Consider the following 23891-nt stretch of genomic DNA (forward strand, 5'->3'; position numbering starts at 1 on the left):
CCTCCCTGGCACTTTTCAACCCACACGGCCTACGGAGGAGATACTGTACTCTACTTGGATACGGTATAGAGGTGTATCCTATTACCGAACGATTTTTGTTTTATTGCTCCAAACGGGCAACATTATGCAATAATTCAGCCAAAAATATCCTTATAGATAATTGAAATGCTGATGACTTTAGCTGTAACGAAAATACTTGAAAAATAAACCAACTTCTAGAAAAAATCCGTATTTCAAATAACCCTTCCATTAAAGTTGTCTCTTTTTACCGACGCAAATCGTATTGTATTACCGAACGTGCGCCCTCTGTATGGGGAAAATTGTACATTGTATTTTCGGTCAATGTTTATCAACGCAGGACAACGAACATCGAAATTTTAGCAATTATTACGTAAATTTGAGGTAAATTGCATTTTGTTTTGTTTTTTGCTGCAGTTTAGCAATTTTCGGCACTGGCTTCCCCTGTGAGATAACAGTGCGTAATGCAATGAATGCGTATTCGAGTTGTTGTACGCGCTCCATTGACAAAGTACGCGTTCGGTAATAGGATACCGTTCGGTAATAGGATACCTGACTACTACAGCTATAGTATATTATTAGTACATGTAGTACAATGTACATTGTACGTTCTGGTATATGCATGCCTTTGACGCCGTGTCATTTCACGACTCGAATAACCCGAATAACGACTGTGTCTTCATGAGATATACATATTGCCTTTCTGTGTTCTCGAGGTTACACTGTGAAGTCATAGGAACTATCAGCAGTCTTGAAAGCAAGTATAATCAGAGTAATTAGTACCGTAGTAAATACTAAATAGGCCTTGATTGCATGTATTGAATGTGTGTACAGGCGTATTTAGACTTCGTTTAGTGTGTATGGTATTTAATATAAATGTACTCCTTTTTATTGTTGCAGCCTTTTCACTGCAAGATAGGCTGTAGGAATTGTAGCTTTGTGACTGAGAGCTCGTGTAATTTACCTGCGATTGTAATTTAACCGATGTGAGGCAACCAGTGTACGATAATCGAGTCTGATCGACTTATCCTCTTTGTTATAATCACAACACTACAGTAATCAATTGTCGAGGATCAAAAGGATCAGTCCTTGGTAAACATTTAGCTAATACAGGACACTGTTTAACATTGTGGTGTATCAATTCCAAGAAATTTTAAACGTAGCTGAGTTCCCTACTGAGCTGTATTTTAATGTTCAAATGAATAAAAAAAATCACTCCGTATATGCACAGGTTGTGAGAAGGTTTTCCTATATACTAGAGATCTATATATAATGAGGATATATCACCATTTATGTAATAATAATAATTATAAATAACGATGATGATAATGATAGTAATAATAAACCATTCAATCATCTAATGCATTGTTTTGATAAAATTACTGGATTATAAAAATGTGAAATATTGAGTGTGCATGGTAAATGTGCATGGTCACTTACAGATCTAGGGGTTCCAATTAAAGCATTTTATATCATTTGTTTTGATCCCTAATCTTATGACAGGTTCAAAGGTCATTTGCCAAGTTTACAGAGAGAATCAAGGATATATGTTAGACCATTATTATTACTTTTTAAAACTAGAAACATTCTTAAACATTGCCTTAATAAGTCAAGTATCATACTATTGATTTCTGCAAAATAAATATGTGATTCGCAAAAGGACAGACAAAATTTGCATAAACAGGTATACACAAGTCTACAGCGAAGTTTATTTATTGGCTCTGTGTGTGTGTGAGAGAGAGAAAGAGTATATGTGTGTGTGTGTGTTTATGTGCATATATCAATAAAACTCATGTATTTCATCCTGACAGTTTGATATGTTACTGAAGCACCGGACATGGGATAAGGCAGGGAGGCCCCTGGCTTATGAAGTTCACGCAATTTACCCATCTTCTTTAAAGGGGCCCTGAAATCCAAATGCATGTTGATTTGTGTTGATATTATGATACCCTCAATATCACTTTTGCAGTGAAACGAATATCTATAAACATTCCATGTATTTGTAACATTTTTTCTTCCATTTTTCTTTAGATTTCTTGGGAACGCCCACAAAAATCCTTCCAAACCAATATTCTTGAGATGACCTCATCTGTCAATCATTGCTAAAGTGTTACTGAGATGTTTAACAAAAGACCTTGGAATGCACCTTCCTCTCGACTCAGCATCACTTGCATCTTTCTGTGACATTAATGTGACTAACAAAAGACATGGCAAGGGAACATGCAAGTTATACTTGCGACTACTTGTAAATACTTGCCAGAGAATTACTGTTCATCGAATGTTGTCGTATTTTCATTTTCAAGTTATTCATCTTTTCAGACGAGGTAAAGATGTTTTGAATATTGAACATTACTTACGGTAATTTTTAACACGTAACAATATTAATGATGATGTCTGCCAATAATCTTAGGCTGTAATCACAACCCTCTTTATCGCTGGTCATTACAACTATAGGATACTGTATTTTTGTGATGACTTTATTCGTGAAAACCATACAAAAAGACGTATAGAAACTCAATAAAATGATTACACTGTCAAGGTCAATTGAAAGGTATATGGGTTATGATACTATCACGTGTCTAAATGATTGCGGCCAATGTAATATCTCTTATTGAAACACAATATCTCTACAATACCACAACTTTCTTAGCTATATTTCTTTTGCGATTTTATCGAGACTTTCATCGTCCTGGTTGATTTTATTGTGTTTTCTTGAGTCGACTTTATCCTTGTAAGCTTGATTAAGTGCCCTCGTGAAGCAATATGCGTCTGCAGGTATAAACCTCCGAATAAACAATTTTATTGCTGCTCTTTACAGAATGGGTGACAGGGATTTTGACGACATCCTGAAGGCAGTGGCCTCGGACGTACACGATGACTCGGCGATCGAAGACTTGGGAAAGGCCTTGGGATTCAGGCTCGGAGAAATCTCGACATTCCTTAAGACGAACATGCGATACGGAGAAGTCACGAACAGGGGCACGCTGCAGATGCTTCGAAAATGGCAGCAGAATGTGAGTAAAGCAGAAGAGAGGTCCCTATTGCGACAGAAACTGATCGCAGCCGGTCTCAGGAGAGTGGCAGACGATCATCTCCCTGGCGCAGGTAATTCCGAGATTTAAACAGAAAGGTTTACTTAAATAATTATCTTGTTATGTGTATGAGGACCTTGTAACGAATAATTCATTCCACTTATAAATACGTGTATATTGAATGCGTATCAATAGTCCTTGAATACAGATTGCAAACGTTGTTTAGCACTATAAAATATCGGGCAAGTCTCGGGGAAGCGTGATGGTGACCAGAAAAACCTTTCATCAAAAATGTCGGCATCTATAATGTAATTTTTATTTAAAACTGGTCCGTATTCAGTGGCGCACGAAAAACGTGCATGCATTGAGCAGGAGCTTATTTCTAATGTTAGCAATATACGTGTAATCACTTTTTCTTCTTTAAACAGTCTAAAAGCAGTCTAAAATTGGCTGGTAATTTTATGCATCTCAGGACTTTGATATCGATGCTCAGGTTTACAACCACGCATTATTTCAGGCCATCAATTAGTGCTGATGGTATGCTTTTTACTTGACACTTTTTCTTTTTCGACTTGAAAATACCTGTACAAGGATTGATATAACATACCATCCTCTCTTATTCCTATCTCAAATTGTTACACATTTCCGAGAAAGGCGTTTTGTCCCCCCCCCCCCCAAAAAAAAGACAAAATGACCGCGGATGAGAGGAAATGCATATATACTTTACCGATAATTGAAAATCATGTTTTCGCGAGAGTTTGATTACGTAGACATGAAGCAAGTATAAGAGAAAGTGCCTGACACGCCTCCTGATATCATAAATTGATGAGATTAAAGTGTTATCATAATTATACTTTAGGATTTGAAGAGGAAACTGTCGTTTATTCCTACTGCACCTGATAAGAACTATCGGATCGGAAATGCTTGCCATAAAGAAGACATCTTACGTATTTTTGACTGGGAATTGTATATAATTAAAATAATTATCTTGCTCGTGGTAATTTCATTGAATATTCTCCTTCTATCCACATGGAGCTAAGGAGTATCTGGCTTTATCAAAGTCTGTGATCACGAGAAGGAGCAATATCACTATTATGTTGTGACATATACCCCGATTGAACACAAAGTATATACTTACTGAAAAACAAAAATGTAAGTGAAAAATATTTAGTCGTGGAAACGTTCCAAAATTCTTGGCGAAACAAGGGAAAAGGTGTATTGCTCAACTGTGATTGTTGATTTAAAGGGAAGAATTTACTTTCTGGTATTTAATATCTTCTTTTTGTTCCATGAAATAGTGCACTCTGCAGCGGGCCAAACACAGTCACAGGCATCCCGGGCACCAGCCCAGGCGGCGACATCGCCTATGTGAGTCTTTTAATATTAAAGAAATGGAGGTTATTATGTCAATTTTGTTCGTAGAATTATATAGAGAGATACAGTTCGTGGAGGCGCCACGAGTATTTGAATAAACCCTTTCAATTTAAATTGATGCGAAGAATGCAATGCAATATTTCTGTATTTCATTTGAAAATGAAAGTTCAGCAAATATTTTTCATATGGTATGACAGTCTTTCCCTCTTGATATTATGAGGATAGACTTTTATAAAATAGTCAAGTTTGTTCATAAAATTATATAGAGAGATAGTTCGTGGAGGCGCTACGAGTATTTGAATAAGCCCTTTCAATTTAAATTGATGCGAAGAATGCTATGCAATATTTCTGTATTTAAATTGAAAATGAAAGTTCAGCATATATTTTTCATATGATATGACAGTCTTGTCCTTTTGATATTATGAGGATAGACTTTTATAAAATACTCTGGATGTCTTGAAGACCCATTGTATAATCATAGAAGAAAATCATTTATGATATGTATCTGCTCGAAGGTGTCGATCAGACGCCTTGACATGATGGTATTTGACCCCACACCCTGCATCTTCGTGAGTCGTCCATAACGGTGGTTATATCTGTGAAACACACATCGCACAATACAAAACTAGCCGCCCATCAGTTAAAGACGAATATGCTGTTAAAAACCTCCATCAACTCCATGTTATTGATTTGAAAAGAATAAACAAACCTTGTGTTGTCCCGCTCACTATGGAAGGTTCATCATGATAATAGTCATTGCCATTGTTACTAATAGTATAACCATACATTGTTATCACGTTTAACCATGTCATTACTTTAACTCACTGTTATTATTGCTGTCATTACTGTTGTCATTATTATTATTATTATTTTATTATTATTATTATTATTATTATTATTGTCATTGTTACTGTTATCATAGCGTTACAGATAATCAGATCATCAAACTGTCGAATATCCTTCCCGGGGGAAATTACACCAGCTTAGCAGTAGCCCTTGACGTCAGTCTAGCCGAGTCTAGCAATATCAAGAGGCAACATTTACTGGACAATAGAGCAGCGACTATAGAAGTCTTGAGCGCTTGGAAAACCCGAACCGGAGGTCGCATCGACGAACTAGATCAGGCTTTGAGAGAGGCCCAGTGTGCCGGATTGATAGACCAGTACAAAAATTGAGTCCATTTTTAGAGTACGACAAGACAGCCATTAATCCTATCTCGCTGTTGGCAGACCCGGCACTATCTTACTATTTGATTATAATCATACCCCTCTCAGGAACAGATTATGATCGTGTATCGTAAACTGAAACATGATAATACAAGTACAGGTATGCTTGTGACTTCAATTCAGCAGAAATAAAATGACTGTCGAATTTGATAACAGTTCTAAGCGGCAAAGATTGCATCGGCCCCTATATTAGTAAGAGTCTGTGTAGTTGGAGTGAGTCCTACAGATAAGAGATTAGGTCCTCAGCATGTGCGAAATTACGACTCGTCTATTATTCTACGTGTATCATGATTTTTCAGTCATCACCATAATGTACTTAAAGATATGAACAAAGTCCATATGAAATGAATATAAGAATTAAAATACATGTATGTCTTCAATGCAATAGCGGCTATCAGAGGTATCGAAAGTACAGAGTTAAAACGGTGTTCAAAATACTACCGCTGTTCATGTGTAAGGAGTGATAGCAGTTTTAGACATACAATCATTCGTTTAATATGTACAGAATTTACATTTTACCTGCCAATTGATGATGAAGAACGACGCCACCCTTGTACGGCGTCTTTGAATGTATAATTCTTCTGCGCCTCACATACTCGTACATGTATGTAGTTTCATAATCATTTCAAATGAGGCACGAAAACTAGCACATTTTATACTCATCATTGTGTGTAGATTAAATGTTCTTTCCTATCTCATCATGTACGACATTATTTTGTGTATACAGGGTGCGTATATGCCGCGTATAATTTTGCACCCTGGGTATATCGTTGTCCATTGCGTCTCCTATAATGTATAGTAGCAGAGGTTAGACACCCAACATATCAGCCCATTTTTCGATGAAACTCTTCAGTTCCTTTGCCGTCAAGGGAAGCAAAGTGTGTACTGTTTTTTATAGAATTTGTTTTGCCGTATTGATATTGCATACTCTATGTTATATTTTATAGATGTATACGTTTAATCTTTCGTCATTTTCTATGTTCCTCAGAAAAGTGTTTTTAACTGAAATGAAACAGACGTACAAGCGGTACATTCTGGTGACTGTAAGCATTGAGTTGTTTGGAGAGAAATACAGTAGGAGTCTGAAAGAAGAAGAGAAGTCTCCAGAGGATAATACACGTTTACTTCATTAACTTTTGCTTTTGTAAAATAAATGTTATTTCAAAAATATTTTGTGCCAAATTATTTTCTTTTTAGACTTCTGATTGATAGGTTCCTACTTTGAATGGAATCGATCAATGTCTGTTGGTGTGTCGCAGTATTTTTTGAGATGAATGAATTCACGACAAACACCAAGATATCAATTGAGTCGCTGACACAAAAAAAAAAAGGACAGTTATTCGAGAATATTGCGCAAACGACCTCATGGACAGATATTAAAGCATTTCATACAGTTATGCTAACACTTTCTTTCTCTGTTTTGACAATAAAGCGTTGAAATAAAGCGGAACTGAACTTAATTTGATTTGTTCAATTTGTATCATATTCGTGGTTTGTTTGTATGGTATATACTCGCGTTGATGATTTCTGACAATGAATATAATACAATGTACATGTAGTAGTAATATATCGGAGTTAGTTCATTATAGTAAGAATCTGCATATCCAAAGTATTTTGTATACAGCCAAAATATCGTTGGATCTTGGAGGCACACCTCTTTTACGTAGAATTATTCCGTGGTTGGAACAACTTGGGGTGGAGGATTCACAAAGGGTTTAAATCGATCTTCAAGTTAACGTCAAGGTCATTTTGTATTCTAACTTCAAAATAAAACTATATGATTTTAGAGACTTTCTCATGCAGAGCTATTTTACAAAATAATGTATGTGACAATATTTCTATGATGAAATGAAATTGAAAATGAATGGAAATGAAATTATGATTACAATACAAATGGATTCTGAAAACAACACAAAACTAACCAGGAAAACCATGACATACAGTAATTCTACAGTATACCATGGCATACCGTAAGTTTCATGATCATCTTAAACCCATCTGAAACACCCGGCCTGGAGTCCTTTTAATGAAGTCATCACATAAAAGTCTTTACAGAAATCTCAGAATGACCAAGGTCGCTCATTTATGTCGCTATAGAGAGACTTTCAAAGAGGAGTAAAAACCATTTCATGAAGTGAACTTAGTATCTCACAAGTGTGTCTTATGAGCAAAATATGTCACAAGGCCTTCATGAAACGGACCCGTGTAATACAAGTAACATCTTTAACCCCAGCCATCTCCCGAGGTTGTCAAAATTCCTCCTTTTACCTATATAAGACTCGAATACAGTGTATTATAGATTTTGAAATGAAGTTGATCACTATAGATGAAAAGTCATGCAACAACTAAAGACCAATTTCTTCTATATACATTATATATATACAGTGTGTATATATATTTAAATATACAGTTAACAACAACATTATTCACACCCCTGAGAAATTAATAGTTTTGAGCAGATTTCTTACAAGACAGTGAAGGATGGAATGATGGTGATTGGGTGTTAACTTTTTACTCTTATTTGTCCTCTATAAATTGACACTAATTCCATATCACCTCATTTACATAACAATGGAAATGTTGAGACATAACACCCAATCACCATCACTCCATCCTTTACTTATAAGAAATCTGCTCAAAACTAAATATTTCCCAGGGGTATGAATAATTTTGTTGTTAACTGTATATAATTATGTACAGTGTATATACAATGTATATATGCCTATAGATAGGCCTACCATGACTTGGCTATTCCCATTTTCCTGGCATAATTTACTTATTTGACAATATGAAAAAAAAAACAAAACAAAACACGAAGTGTACACCAGATAATTAAATTTCAATTTTGAGAGTGCTCCAACCACTTCCGGTCTCTCCCTCGCCAATATAATCAAAGTTTTGCCCCCTCCCCCATCCTGAAAATGGATCCACAACCCCAACCCCACTATATAAAGCGTTTAATAAAACGTTCAACGTTCATCAGTTACTTTGTAATTACTGTGCACTCATATACGTGTTTTAACGTTAAAATTCGTTAGAAATGGTGGACATGTCATAGTTTTTGCATGTATACTTTCTACTCAAATTGCCTTGAACTTGAATAAAATAAATGATTTAACTAAGCACACACACACACACACGCACACACTGTTTTGTTGTGGTTGTAGAGATAGCATTTGGGAAGGGGATTCGCGATGGTACTTCAATGGCGTGTAATGTCCAAACGGCTGGATGACAGCGACTAAATTATCGTCTTCCCAGTGACTGGGGAGTAGCGACCAGTGCGCGACTAATTATGGGATTCCCCATTGGTAGTGACGCCAACTCACTGGTGACATCGAGATGCAGTGACCCCATTGGCCATGGCAGTGATTTACAGATCAGCGATCGTGTCTTTCTGAGTTCAAAACCAAGACAGGCGTCTAGGTTACAATTTGAAGTCATATGGACTATCAGCAGTCTCGAAAGTAAGTACATGTACATGTATAAGAGTAATAGAGCTACGTACATTGCTTGCCTGGCATGTGTGTACTATAGGACTCCGTTTACTTTATTTCCTTTTCTCTCCTTTCCGCAAAATTTGCAGATAAGTACCATACGGTATATATACTAGTAGGCCGTATCAACAATTATCCTTTCGTTCTGGCTTTTTGATGTGAGAGCTCATGTAATATACTTGCAATTGTAATGTTTGCCAAAAGTAATCTAGTCTGATCATTTTTTTTTTCCGGTTTCAATCATCACACTATTCAATGGGCGAAGATTATGACCAAAACACAACAACAACATTCCTTGGTAGTGCAGATGATATAGGCATAGGCAAGCTAGGCTTCACTAGGAATCATGCATAAAGCATTAGACAAAGAAACCTCTTCAAAAGATACCGTCTAACGTTGTGGTAATACAATTCCAGGAAACATCGAACGTACTAGTTCACTGCATAATGAGCTGTATATTTCAATGTTCAAATGAATGAAAAATCACTTATTATACACAGGATTTGAAAATTTAATTGTCACTATCAAGAGATCGAGGTACCTGCGTCCTATAATTGACCATGTGTTAATGATCTATTCCTATAGGGGAGAGCGGGGAGAAGTAGGACATTATTACAAGTTCACCGATTTTCTTCGTATATCTTTTTATAGAAGAGATGATTACATTTCCTTTCGGGCTTGCATGAAGGTTCATATGGTAGGTTACATAAATAGCAATAAGCTGGGGGTGGCACTGTTCTCAATTTTTTTGCAGTTAATGAAAAGAAAAAACCTTATTTTGGGGGAGAAGTTGACCCACCGGTGGGTAAAGTGGGACAACGACAAGGGAGAAATGGGACGGTGGGGGTTAAGTGGGACATCCTATAGAAATGTCAACGTTGGAAGGCGTAATGAAACATTGGTAATGAAAACAGTCAAATATGCTTTAAAATGATCTTTATTTCAAAAAACAAGTTTGAACAACATGTTTGAAAATCTGAACTGCTTTTGTTTCCTGAACAAATTATGCCCAGTAGTTAATAAATATAAACTTATTACATGTATTCCAAATACATGTAATGGTATTATAAGGGACAAGTGGGACACGTTGTCCCAACTGTCCCTCACATGACATTACATAAAAATGTAAGACTACTCAGTAACCATGCAGGCATTTGTAAAAAAAAAAAAAGTTATATTAGTTGCATATTAATAAGGCTCACCACCAGCTTAAATTGTGCCCTTCAAATCATGAATACAAAGACAACAGGTTAATTAACCTGATTTCTAAAATATAATTTATTTTGGGGAAAATTTTCAATAGCATTTTATACTTATTTAGAATTTGCCGAACTGCATGGCTTTCTTAGTGTGATGTATGGTTGCTAGGGGCTTATTGTAGATATAAACCAATCGCCGATTGGTTGAACAGTTTTTGATTCAAAGAAGGTGTTCCACTTGACCCGTGTCCCAACTCACCCCGCACTCCCCTACTCCTGTCTGTATACGAGAAATGAGAAGTATGCTGTAAGTCTGGTCACTTGGGCAACACGTTTGCTCCTTTTTGAAGCATGTATAGGCGTTGATATTTTAACCATGTATCTTTATATCTATACAGGAGATGCTGATAGCATGTTGGACTTTGTAACTCATATATTTTTTCACGCTATAGAAACGTTCTTAAACAGCGCCTATTTAAAGTAACTCGATTATCACGATTATGTGCAACATGATAATTATTCGGAAAAGGGTACTGTATATTAACGGCGAAGGCCTCCATGAATGTGTATACTATGTGTGTGTGTGTGTGTGTGCGCGCGCACGTGTACTTTAAATTATGCTGCTGTCTGTTATCATGTCTGTCATCATAGGCCTATTACTTACCCCTTTGATAGCCCACCCGATACCATTCTCTTGTTTGCTGTACCACAGTGGTAGAAATGTAAGACAGACTAGATAAAGAATTTCAATTTGCTAAACACACACACACACACACACATACACACACAGAGTCACACCAATTAGTAATTTTAAAGTGTGGTCCTGGTATTCACTTTCATTTTGATAATACGTAGTAGCTTATGAAACAGGATGCGGGAATATTGTCTTTACGGTGTGTTTCTGTATGTATGTTTGTCTGTATGAGGAGTGGGTAGTTTAATTTGGGTATCCATGAATTGGTGGAGTGATGGTGGGGAGGAGTTAGTCGGGGAAGAACAGATTATACTTTGATTCCTACTTTCATTCTTTGAAATTGATCCTTGTATAAAGCCTTTGAGGTAAGTAAAATTATTATTCGGATCATTGATTGTGAGGTTTGCTTTTTTTTTTTTACACATTCAAGTGAATGCTTATGATTTTATTGTGTTTTGAATGAAATCAAATATAGATTTTAAAAACATAGATAATGAATGGGGAAAGGGGTAGTCGTGAAGGTGGGTTTTAAAGTGGAATGACAGAATTTTGTTTGATAATTTCATTCTTTAGAAATTAATCATTTTATCGCTGGTCATTACAGCTTGTTTCTCTCTTTTTTTATATCAGAGGTTTTCCAATCTTCCCTTTCCCCTCTACCCCCTTGTTTCTAGTTTATCTGTCTCCTCTCACCGACCTTTTGCCCGATTCTCACTCTATACTTTCCTACAACTGTCCCTGCCGTTTATTCTCCCATCTCAATATCATAGGGCAACCTCAACTTAAAGCTCACCGCTCTTCTTCGGCTGACGGTATTTGTCTCCTCTACTATCCTCTTCATACGGTCCTCTATCCAAACGGCAGTTAACTCAAGGGCTACATACACGTGGTGTTACCGGGAACCTCTCTTCCTTTAAAACAGTATTTTGAGGATGATTTTCAGTTCAAATTCAGTTCAAATTTATTTCATATTTCCATTTTCTCAATGATGACATTACAAAATTATTGACAACAAAACAAGAGTACAAAATATATACAATCATGTCTTTTGATTGTAGAAGAAAAGAAAAAGAAAATATACTTGACACAAATGTACATGGTCACATCGTATGAAAATGTCACTAGTAAATATAAGAAATATGATGGGGCCTACATAAAAGCTTTAAAGCTTGTAAAACTGTAGGTTCCCGAGTTCATAGGCTTATAATTTTACACGGAGAACGGATATGTTTGTCTTGACCAACTAAAATTACACCAGTACAAAAAAATAGATGAGTAATAAACTAATGAACCACATAGATATCGCACAAACCAGACTGCATACAAATCTCGCAGTGTTTGAATAACCGAAAAATGCTATATTATTAAAAGATGTATCGGTACCATGAAATCACTTAAATAACTTGGTGCTGCGGACAAGGACAAAAGACTGGGAGCATAAAAAGGTTGCTAAAGGCTTGGTAGTGTGTATCCACTAAGTAATAACTGTTTTAATTTGCGTTTGAAGGTGAATAAAGATAAGGAAGAAGTGATATCTAGAGGGAGATCATTCCAATATCTGGGTCCAGTAAATATAATTGTCTTCTTTGCAAAAATAGTGCGAGTACGGGGAAGGTGATAGGCGTCACTCTGGCGAGTGGGATAACAGTGGATAGAACGATTCCTTTTGAACATGTGGATAAAAACAGATGGTAATTCATTAGTTGTTAGTTTATACATGAAAATTCCGAGATTATAATAAAATAAGTCTGAAATTTTCAGAATTCTGTTTTGATGGAAAAAACAATTGGTATGGGCAAAATATCCGGCGTGGTTTATGATTCTTATTGCACGCTTTTGAATACGGAGAAGGGAATCTAGTAATGAGTGAATTGCATTTCCCCACGCCAAAATTCCATAATTGAAGTGTGGAGATATTAAACAAGAATATATACTCTGCAAAATATGAACAGGAAAGAAATGTTTGAGCTTATTCAAAATCCCAATATTTCTAAAAAAAATTTTACTTACAAAATTAACATGAGTTTTCCAGGATAATTCTTGGTCAATCCAAAGCCCTAAAAACTTTGTGTTATTAACCTGCTTTAAACATAAATCATTTATTTTGATATCATATGGAACAACATTCAAAGAATTACTAAATACCATATAATGAGTTTTTTCTATGTTCAAAGATAATTTGTTCGCATAAATCCAGGATTGCACAGACCTGAGCTCAGTATTCATCATATTTATTAATGCATTAGGGTCTCGATGTGAAAAAAACAAGCTTGTGTCATCGGCGAAACAAATGTATGACAAAATATGCGATGATTTTGGAAGATCGTTTATGTATATACGATAAATAAAAGTGGGCCCAAGAGGGAGCCCTGCGGGACTCCACATGAAATAGGCTTTAATTGCGAATCATGGCTATTGATATTAACAAATTGCTTTCTTTCTGTTAAATAACTCTTAAACCATTCTAAGGGGGTACCGCGGATTCCATAGTGACACAATTTATAAAACAAGATTTCATGATCTATCGTATCGAAAGCTTTAGAAAAATCAAGAAAAACTCCAATTGTATGTTCAAAACTATCTATAGCATGAGCTACCTTGTCTATAAAAGTAAGTAAAGCATGGGTTGTGTTGTAATGTTTTCTAAAACCAAACTGAGAATCCGACAGAATGTTATGATTTGTGAGAAATTTTAATAATCTTGTGTAAACCACCCTTTCGAGAATTTTAGAGATTGAAGTCAACAAAGAAATTGATCGGTAATTATTCACCAAATCTTTCTGTCCCTTCTTAAAGATATGGACAACTTTTGCGACCTTCATCTTATTGGGGACTTTGCCATTAAATAAGGATTGATTGAAAATGTATGTAAGAGGAGTAATGATTTCGTTTAAAACATTTTTTAAAAGAAAATTTGTAATTCCATCATATCCTGAACTTTTTTTATCGTTCAAATTCTTAATAATATCTATAATTTCTTCTTCAGCAATAGGTTCAAAAATATTGATTGAGAATTCCTATTACCTAAGTATCTATAAAATTCAGTTGATGATTTCGGGATTTTACTGGCAAGATGTGGACCAAGAGTTGCAAAATAATCATTGAAAGATTCCGCCATATTAACCGGGTCGTTAATCTGGCGGCCGTCCACTGAAATATATTTAGGAGGATCAGTATTGTTTTTATGTTTGAGCGCCTCATTAATCACCTTCCACGTACTCTTCACATCAGATTTATATTTAACAAACTGTCGGGAAAGATAATTTCGCTTGGCTATACGTATTATGGATGTCAATGTATTCCGATAACGAACATATCTTAATTTGTTTAAAGGGGACGGATCTTTACGATACTTATGAAAAAATTTATTCTTGCGGTTAATGGACCTGAGAAGAGATTTTGTAACCCATGGTTGTCGTGGTATTTTTTTATAATTAGAATGGTGAGGTCTTCGAAGAGGAACACAAGAATCATAATTAGCAATCAAAATATTCATAAAATTTTCAAAGGCTAAATCAATGTCGCTTTGACTGTATACGGTGGACCAATCCTCTGAACTTAATTTCTCCCTAAGTTTATTAAGGTTGGATTCAGACATTACACGAATACCTGGGTTGTGGGTGTGAGAAACATTAGCAGTCATAAAACTGGACACAAGGGCGTAAATTGGGAAATGATCAGTGACGTCAGAAACTATTATGCCAGATGTAATGTCAGAAAATGAATCATTTACAAAAATGTTGTCAATAAGAGTAGATACATCATCAGTTATTCGAGTCGGTTTCCTTATAAGGGGGATAAATGATTTCGACAACATAAGATTAAGAAAATCTGCGCATAAGGGATTATCACTGTAATTAAGTAGATTGAGATTAAAATCACCCATGACAAAACATGTCTTACTGTCAAAATAAGTGTTCGAGATAAGGCCGCAGAATAACTCTAAAAATTCAGCAGGGTTTGAGCTTGGGGGTCGATAAATCTCCCCAATTATAATATTACCTTTGTTTGGAGTTTTGACCTCGATAAATACGCTCTCAAATGTATCTGACATCACGCTGTATTTTTCTAAGAAGACACAGTCTAAATTCTGTGACACATAAAATCCGACTCCCCCACCTTTCTTCCATGTTCTATTATTTGTTATGAGTTTAAAACCGTCTATAGTAAGCAGCGAAGAGGGTGATGTCTCCTTCAACCAAGTTTCACTGAGCCCGATAATATTATATTTGGATTTTAATACACTCACAAAAGAAAGAAATTGATCAAAGTTTTTATTTAAGCTTCTGATATTAAAATGTGAAATAAACAGTTGATTTGCGTCGGTATGAGTGAGTGAAGTAAGCTCATCCTCTGTGTGGTAGTGAGTGAATACATTTTGGACTGCTGTATCGCTACAGTCAAAATCCAGTCTTAATTCAGGAGTTTGCATATTTAAGAAAGTGGCGATGTCGGAATCCTCACCCTCTTCGCTGTCTACTGAAATTACTGGTGTCATATCAGCAAATGACTGAGGATAAAGGGTGGCAACTGATGCGGCATTCGAGTTTACAGTAGTACTTGAATTCATCATTGTGACTGATACAAGGCAGGTGAATATGAAGACAGGCTGTAAACAGGAAATAACTGAGTATATGAATATAAGAACGACCCAAGTCCATGGAAGACCATTTTGAGTAAACTAAAAAAAAACTTCATATCTTTTTTGTTTGTCCAATGATATTCTATTTAACTGTGATGGGAAGGTAACATTGTATATACAAATTAGAACATATATTATTATGACAATTAACATTAACATTAATTGTGGAGAGGCCATTTTGTGTGATGGACTTGGGTCGTTCTTTGATTCATATGGACTTGGGTCGTTCTTTGATTCATATACATGATATTCTGCTATAGAGATGAGAGAAGGACGAGAGAGGGCGCTATAATATGAATGTAAGAATGACCCAAGTCCTTCATTCTTACATTCATATAAGATTTAACTCATTTATTTCAGGCACTTCCGGGGGTAATTAGGATTTATCATTTATACACAAGATGAGTCCATGCATAAGCTACAATTTCCCATGTCAAACTGAATTTGGCCAAAAATTGGACTTGGGTCGTTCTTATATTCATATACTCAACTGCTTAAGAACACATCTGCTGCTTGGTTTTATAGGGAGACAAGTGGGAGAACATTCACCCTGATGATATATGGGAAAAGAATGTCCAATGGCCGTACATAAAACAATGCATGCCAAAAATTCAAAGGTAACTGCACCAGTATAGTAAGTACGGAATGAGGTTGTTGCTAGGCTGTATGAGGCCAGAATTGCACTGAAGAGTTCAAAGAAGCGAATGCCAGAGCAAACAGACAACAAATAATTGGGGGTGAACAAAAATACCATAGCAACACATTTATGCCTACACAATGATAACAGTTTGCAGAGGGTAGGAGGCAAGTTACGTAGAGGAGTCAGAAGCACCGGGATGACACATTTTTGCATAAACATTGATAACAAATCACTGAGAGGAGTCGGAAGTACCGTGGTAACACGTCTTTGCATGTACAATAACAAATAACTGAGAACAGGTAGTGAATTGATTTGCGAGGTCAAAAACACCGGAATAATGCATTTTTGGATACACAAGGATGACAGATTGCCCAAAGCTGATGACAAATTAATAGCGGTCGAGAGCACCGGCATAACACATATTTGCATACACAATAGGAAGTTCATTAACACTGTTATGTAAATTTTTGTGAATTTCGCCAGGAGAGAAAGCACAGTGAGCGTGCATATAGAACAATGTAAAAGGGTATACCGAGTACTGGTTCTTTACATAGTGGATATGGTAATACAGTTCTCTGTTCAAATCTAAACATACAAGTGGTTATACGTACGTTCATAAGTATGCACTTGGCACAATTGTGAAAAATTAAATTAATATATCCAGGTAAGACAGATTTTGATGTTGTGTACATGGAATGTATGTCAAGGCAAAATGCAAACACTGCTGAGCACATAACAAAATCTAAGTTGAAATGAAAATCAATCGCTGTGTCGTGTGCGTACTCAAAGCACACAGAAAGATACATAATCAATAAAAAATTACTTACATACATGTCTTCTTTAGACCGTTTTCTCCAGATGTTACCCGCAGCCACCCCTCCCTCCCTCACCCTTGAAGAATCCCTTAGCAATCAAAGTACAAACATTATTGCAATTTACTTCTTTTCGCATTACGTATAAATTATAATTTTGTTATCATTTTCATGGAATTGTGAAGAAAAAAGACAAAAGGTTATAATAGTTTCAGTCATAACACAGTACAGACTATTTCATGTCGGATATACTATAATCACAGATTGCGATAAAAAGCATATCACATTTTACATGTTTTTTCTCCAATAGCCGAGTATTGGGACATAATGGGAAAAATGGAGGAATTAAGAAACATTCTTCCTACCAGTAAACAGACCAAATCTGTTGAACAGTAAATTAGATCATTACTTTTCAATCACATAATTTATACGTGTTATGAAGTCAGAGGTTAAGTTTCAGTCGTAGCATAGTGCAAGCCATCTGGTGCTGGATATGGTAGTCTGAGATTACGAGAAAAACAAGTTTCCATTTGCCGAATGTTAGAGCAGATGTAGAAGAAAGAAAGAAAATGTACAGGAAGACGCTTACTTCCAATCAATATATACACCAAATCTGTTGGGCAGTAAACTTCCAAGTTCAATCATTGCCATTCAATCCCATAAACGTATAATGAGCGCACTGTTTATATTTAAAATCAATTCAACCAAAATGAATAATTGACTGTGTGAGCCGCGGCACGGCCTCATACACTTAGTATAATTGTTGAGTGCTATGTTTGAATAACATGACATAATGTTTGAATAACATGACACAAAAAAGAAGGAAAAGGAACGAACACAACTCGTGGTAGCTATTTGAAATTTGCGATTGGTGCTACATCAGTGAGAATAAATTTACGTAGTTGGCAAAAGGATTCGGAATTGTAACTCAGAGGTGATAACAATAATAATGGGTAATAACGGGTACAATGTACTTTGGAAGAAAGAAACACTAATGTAACTGATAAGAGCTTTGATGGGTACTAAAGCTTACCAATCAAGTCGCAAGAGGTATTTTAACTTAAAGGCGCACATAGGAGCTGAAGATCGCATGAGACTCGCGGCTTTCAGGTTCAGTCACGGTACAGATTCCAACTCGCAGAGCCTTTTTCTTTCCATTGTTGTTGTTACTTTTGCTGTTATTTTTGTGTGTTTTTTAAAATCTATTCCTACTATAAAATTTAACAAAACAAAACAGGGAAACAAAATCAAAATAACAATGTGAAAGCCACGGCACTGAAACGCTTCCAGGGTAATATGCCACCATCACTTTGGCTAATTTGCATACTGGAGTAATGTATTTGTGACTAATGTATTTATTTCTATATCGTGAAGACATGTACAACATTCTTAACAGCTGTATTTCTCTTCTCATTTTATTGCATTTTTATTGCTGCTCTTCACAGAATGGATGACAGGGATTTTGACGACATCCTGAAGACAGTGGCCACTGACATACAAGATGACTCGGCCATCGAAGAATTGGGAAAGGCCTTGGGATTCAGGCTCGGAGAAATCTCGACATTCCTTAAGACGAACATGCGATACGGAGAAGTCACGAACAGGGGCACGCTGCAGATGCTTCGAAAATGGCAGCAGAATGTGAGTAAAGCAGAAGAGCGGTCCCTATTGCGACAGAAACTGATCGAAGCCGGTCTCAGGAGAGTGGCAGACGACCATCTCCCCAAAATAGGTAAATTATCCCCCAGAGATGATATATTAAAAAGGAAATATTTAATGTCTCGAATCACTCTGAAATATTGTGAAAGGTTCATTGTCCTCCCCCTCAAAAAGCAGCAACATTGGCCTGCCTATACAGAACATGTTTGATAGAGACAAAAATGAATTATATTTTCAAGAGAATATGATTATAGTTATGCATATCCATGCGTGCATGTCTACAATTATCCAGATACGCAGCAAGCAAGAGATAGACCATGTTATTGTTGAGATTAAAAATGTTATCATGATTACTGCAGAATTTGAAGTGGTGGATGTGCTTCTTGCAGTCTTGATGAGGAAGTATACTTCGATAATGCTTGTCATAAAAAAATTAAACGATCCTACACTTTTTGATCTGGCATATTGGTTTAAACATATTTTTTTTTCTCTTTCTGCTGGCCAGATGTTTCCCATTGAATATCCACCTATCTCCTATAGAACGCAGGGAGCGAACAAACTATCATAATAACTTGAAAGAATGATATCATTACAATGTATTTGATGACATGTTATGATTGCTTAAAGAACAAAAAGTATTCACTGAAAAAAAAATATGCAACTAAAATAAAAGATGAAAATGTTACAGAATATTTGTAAGCAAAGTAAGGGATAAGATTTATTGTTCATCTGTGCTTATAGGTTCAAAGGGAAGAAATGATTACTCGGTATTTTGGTTTTTAACATCTAATTAATGTTTCCATTTTGTTCCATGATGCACTTTGCAACCCCGACAAACCCAGCCCAGACCACGTCCCAGGCCGCGACACCATCTATGTAAGTGACATTAAAGAACATACAAGTGATGTTCTTTTGTTCTTGAAATCATAATCATGGACGATTAGGTCATGTTGGCCCCATGAGGCATATAAGCTTTATACACATCAATACACATCCCAACGAATTTTATATCTAATTATCTCGCAAGTATTAAATCATCAACGTAATCAACTAAACGCAATGTCAACCCTATATAGAATGATTGTTTTGATGCAAAGAATACAATCATTCAGTATTTCCCCGTTTTCATTTGAAGAAAGAAAGATTAGCGTGTATTTGTCATATTATGACAGTCATTGCCTCTTGCTTATACACAATGATATAGAGATAGACTTTTAGAAAATCTTGAAGGCACATATTATATATCACTGAAGAGAATTATCCATATGATAATTAAAATGTATCTTCTCAAAGATGTCAGACACCATGACGTGTTTGCATTTGACCCCACACCTGAGAAACACTTTGTTCAGGGTTGAAAGTTCAGTTAACATCGGTTTAAACTGAATAAAAAAGTTCTTGTGCTGTCGAATGTGCATGGTCTCCGGATTCTACTTGCAGTATATAACTGTGGTATCACTTTTACTCCTCTTTGGAAACGAACTTGATTTGTTCGGGTTTTCCTTGTATAACTATACATATCATCGTCGAGAGTCATCCTTTAAGAATCTTCAATCTCTGAAACACTCGTCACCCATAATGCGACTAGGCGCCCATCAGTTTAAAACAAAAATACGTTCTTGAAAAAACAAACAAACATATCTTCAAATTGAAAAGACCAAACAAGAATAAAAGTGTTGTCAGGTCACTATGAAAGGGTTTTCATTATGATAATCATTATATCATGCATTATTACCAGATAAGCATTGTTGTCATTATGTTTAGCCATATATCTATACTTTTTTTTGGTTACTATCATTGTCATTATGATAGTATTACAGATCTTCAGATCATCGAACTGTCAAATTTCTTTCCCCTGGATAAGTTCGACAAATTAGCAGTACACCTTGGCCTAAGTCTCGAAGATGCCCACAGTATCGATGAAAAGTACAAAGACAAGAAAGCAACTAAGGTACTCTTGATGACTTGGAAACGCCGAAAAGGAGGTCGCATCGAAGAACTCGATACGGCTTTGAAAAATATGCTGCATACCCCTGAACCACTGAGGTAAATTTTCTTCTCGACTTTGAAAACGACCTTAATTTGTTTTATTCCAGGTTTTAATCTTTTAAACTAGAAAAGCACTCTGAGAGCGCAGGCCTCCGCCAAGCAGCTACTTTCCACCGATGATATTGCCCTTCCCAAAGATATTTTTCTCCTCTCCACCACTGAGGAAAAGCTCTTTGGGCTCTTCCATAGAGATCAATGATTTTCACCCGTAGCCATCTCACCTGTAAACATTATTAAGGACGCAAAGTTTATCAGTTGACTTGTTACATTTCATCTAGGTGGCCAGTGTCACATCTTTTGTTGCCTGTTCTAGTTCTTGTCTAACAGAATTAGTATCTAGATTTCCTATACGAGTTTTAAACGAGTCCATTCTTCCATTTACACATTCACGATACGTATAGCATTGTCTGCCTATCATGCCCATAGATAGTGATCTCACAAAATTGACAAGTAAATAACGTGAAAAACATAACTATTACAAAGGTCATGTAGTAGATGACATCAGTGAATCACCACATTATAAAAAAACAAACAAACAAAACAAACATTTGATGTAAAGTACATATTTCTTCAACTTGTTACTGACAATATTTTTAAGGGAAATATAATTTTCCCTAGTTTCCAAAAGAGTCAAGTTAAGTGCTCTTACATTATGCTACAAAGTGAAAATATGTAGATTTTCTTTACACGTTTCTTTACATTGCTTTCCACGCTTGACGTCACAAACCGTACTAGTCTCCTCATCCAGCGATTGGAACACCAAAACTGTAAAAATTCGTAACGTTTGAACGGATTGTCCGATTTTTCTAAAACTTCATTGATGTGAGTTATATCGTTGCACTCGCCCAATCCGTGTGTGCATGTGTATTTTGGTTTCATCGCCCTGAAACTTAAACACAATCAGTATCATCAGAAGTATATCAAAGCGGCTGTCAGTAGTTTGACAATAATTATTTTGCTTGTTCTTTTGAAGCAATGGTTTTATTACTGTCGTTTGTATTTTCATAATCATTATCATAACTATGATTAATGTCAACGTTTTATCATAACCATCACCGTTCTTGTTATTGTTTCACAGGAGGATAAGGCAGGGCAGCTACGTTACAGAAAGCCAGATCTTCAAACTGTCAATGCTCATTCCCCCGTCATCATACATGGATCTAGCAGTAGTCCTCGGCTTCGGTTTTGCCGAGTTCGAAGCTATCATGGCAAGGAACATGTCGGACACGATGAAGGCGACAGTGGAGCTCTTGAATACCTGGAAAACTAGAACAAGAGGTCGCACCGACGAACTCGATCAGGCACTCATAACGGCCATATGTGGCGGAGTGATAGAGCAGTACAAACAATAATTCCACCCACGAATAGTGCAAGAATAAATGGGTATGCATGTACTCTGTCTTCAATATAGATACGTATTTAAGAAACATATTTCTTGAGGTAGGGGCCGCGGGTGGGACTTCTCTCTCTCTCTCTCTGTTTCTCTAAAGAATAAATAAAAAAACACGAGTGAAAACGTTCACTCAAAATTCACTCTAAACTCTTTACTCTTCACTCACTCTAAACTTAGGACTTTGTGTGTTACGTGTACACAATCATGAGGTACAGACTAGCCATGATGCTGCACATGACGATGAATTTTCCGACTAAATGGTGGAACAACAAACCACGCTACTTTAACTTTAGCTTATTGTTGGATGTTGATTACTCGCACATTCGGAGAAGAATTTGTAAAGTTCCTGTGCTACTTTAACTTTAGCTTACTGTTTGATTACTCACACATTCGGAAAGGAATTTGTAAAGTTCCTGTGGATGATCAGGAATTAAATTTATGTGCGTGGGCGGGATCTCAAGTTTGACAATGAGTCTAAAATAGCGGGTGTATGTAGACGGCATCAGTCTCCGCATATAGAGCCTGTATACATGTGTGCATTTATGGTGTATGTGTGTGTGTGTGGGGGGGGGGGGGATCTCGATATCTATATCAGAGTATAGTTTATTGTATCACGGCACTAGAGTACTTATCGTCATGTATCATGTTGTATTTAAGGAATTCTTAATGCCTTTCTAAAATGAATATAATTTGATATCATTTCAAGATTATACAATCGGGGAGTATTTTCCATTAAGACGTTTGTATGGTTGTCTAAAGTTGTTCGCCTATGTTTACAGTCCACAGTTAAAGCTTTATATCCAAACGTGTCTTACTTGTTTGAAAATAGTTGCGATGAAAGTGCTTAATCGCAAACAATTTAACAAATAAGAAAATAAGAAATATTTTAATCACACAATACAAGAACATTTCTAGTTATGTTACAAGTGAGGAATCACCATAATGGTTTTTATTTCGAATTTTCTGATGATGGGCTTGGTTTAGCATGTTTGAAAATGGCGCTTGGCCTATTTTGAGATGTAAGTCTTCAGTTGCTTTGCTGTAAAAGAAAGTACATGTCTATTGTGTGTAATTCACTTTGGTAATTGAGTTTTCATACAATTCATGTTGCGTTTTTTATTTTCATACGCTTTGTTTAAGATGTAATCTTTCATCTTTTTCTACCGTATGTTCCACTGAAAAGTACATGGACTTTGAATTGAAAATTGATAACATGGACGTATACGCAGTACATCTTGTAACCGTATAAACACTAAGTTACTTGGAGAAAAAAAAAACAAATGTCGAAGTCGGAGAGAAGAGTGAAGTCTTCTGACGATGATATACGGAATCCACTTCTATTTTTGACAAATAAATCTTATTCAAAAATAGTTTGTGGCAAATGATTTTCTTCTTAGATATCTGACTGATAAGTCCCTTTTGAGACAGCGTAGATAGAAGACTTTAGGGATCAATGTCTCTATACTCTAAGAAAATTTGGTTCAGCAGGTTCAGCTTTGCACCTATAGGTGTGACACAATATTGTACATCTTTACGGGTGCTATGTTGCACCTTTCAGACAGGGGCAAAATTACACTGTTTAAGGTGCTCACTGATCTGAAAGGTGCAAAGTTGCACCCGTAATGGTGCTACATTGTGTTACACGTATACGTGCAA

At 36.1% G+C, this 23891-nt stretch overlaps 2 protein-coding genes across 3 annotated transcripts; both read left to right on the forward strand.

The window, feature by feature from the left end:
• Positions 1 to 332: 332 nt before the first annotated feature.
• On the forward strand, positions 333 to 5599 carry LOC139734830 (uncharacterized). Of its 2 annotated transcripts, none has more exons than XM_071645617.1 (4): positions 333 to 402; positions 2837 to 3123; positions 4349 to 4418; positions 5347 to 5599. In XM_071645617.1, exons 2-4 carry the CDS (start codon positions 2838 to 2840, stop codon positions 5597 to 5599), a joined length of 609 nt encoding a protein of 202 aa, XP_071501718.1. In that variant the 5' UTR covers positions 333 to 402; position 2837. The 2 variants fall into 2 exon arrangements, with proteins under 2 accessions (XP_071501718.1, XP_071501717.1); XM_071645616.1 differs by lacking the exon at positions 333 to 402 and adding an exon at positions 641 to 775.
• A 3346-nt stretch (positions 5600 to 8945) lies between these two features.
• On the forward strand, positions 8946 to 22194 carry LOC139734865 (uncharacterized). Its single transcript, XM_071645646.1, has 5 exons — positions 8946 to 9117; positions 9733 to 9748; positions 18580 to 18866; positions 19636 to 19669; positions 21921 to 22194. Exons 1-5 carry the CDS (start codon positions 8946 to 8948, stop codon positions 22192 to 22194), a joined length of 783 nt encoding a protein of 260 aa, XP_071501747.1.
• The last annotated feature ends 1697 nt before the right edge of the window (positions 22195 to 23891 follow it).

The sequence above is a fragment of the Diadema antillarum genome, unplaced genomic scaffold (assembly GCF_040938485.1).
Source record: "Diadema antillarum isolate AM-2024a unplaced genomic scaffold, OU_Dant_1.0 seq00000550_RagTag, whole genome shotgun sequence".
NCBI classification, from domain to species: domain Eukaryota; kingdom Metazoa; phylum Echinodermata; class Echinoidea; order Diadematoida; family Diadematidae; genus Diadema; species Diadema antillarum.

What these genes read in the sequence shown, in the direction of transcription:
- LOC139734830 (XM_071645617.1), top strand. Translation starts at nt 2,838, where the DNA reads ATGGGTGACAGGGATTTTGACGACATCCTGAAGGCAGTGGCCTCGGAC. An exon ending in CGATCATCTCCCTGGCGCAG is followed by an intron (nt 3,124 to 4,348) that starts GTAATTCCGAGA and finishes TCCATGAAATAG; the next exon opens with TGCACTCTGCAGCGGGCCAA. An exon ending in CAGGCGGCGACATCGCCTAT is followed by an intron (nt 4,419 to 5,346) that starts GTGAGTCTTTTA and finishes CTGTTATCATAG; the next exon opens with CGTTACAGATAATCAGATCA.
- LOC139734865 (XM_071645646.1), top strand. Translation starts at nt 8,946, where the DNA reads ATGGGATTCCCCATTGGTAGTGACGCCAACTCACTGGTGACATCGAGA. An exon ending in CGACCATCTCCCCAAAATAG is followed by an intron (nt 18,867 to 19,635) that starts GTAAATTATCCC and finishes CGACAAACCCAG; the next exon opens with CCCAGACCACGTCCCAGGCC. An exon ending in CAGGCCGCGACACCATCTAT is followed by an intron (nt 19,670 to 21,920) that starts GTAAGTGACATT and finishes ATTGTTTCACAG; the next exon opens with GAGGATAAGGCAGGGCAGCT.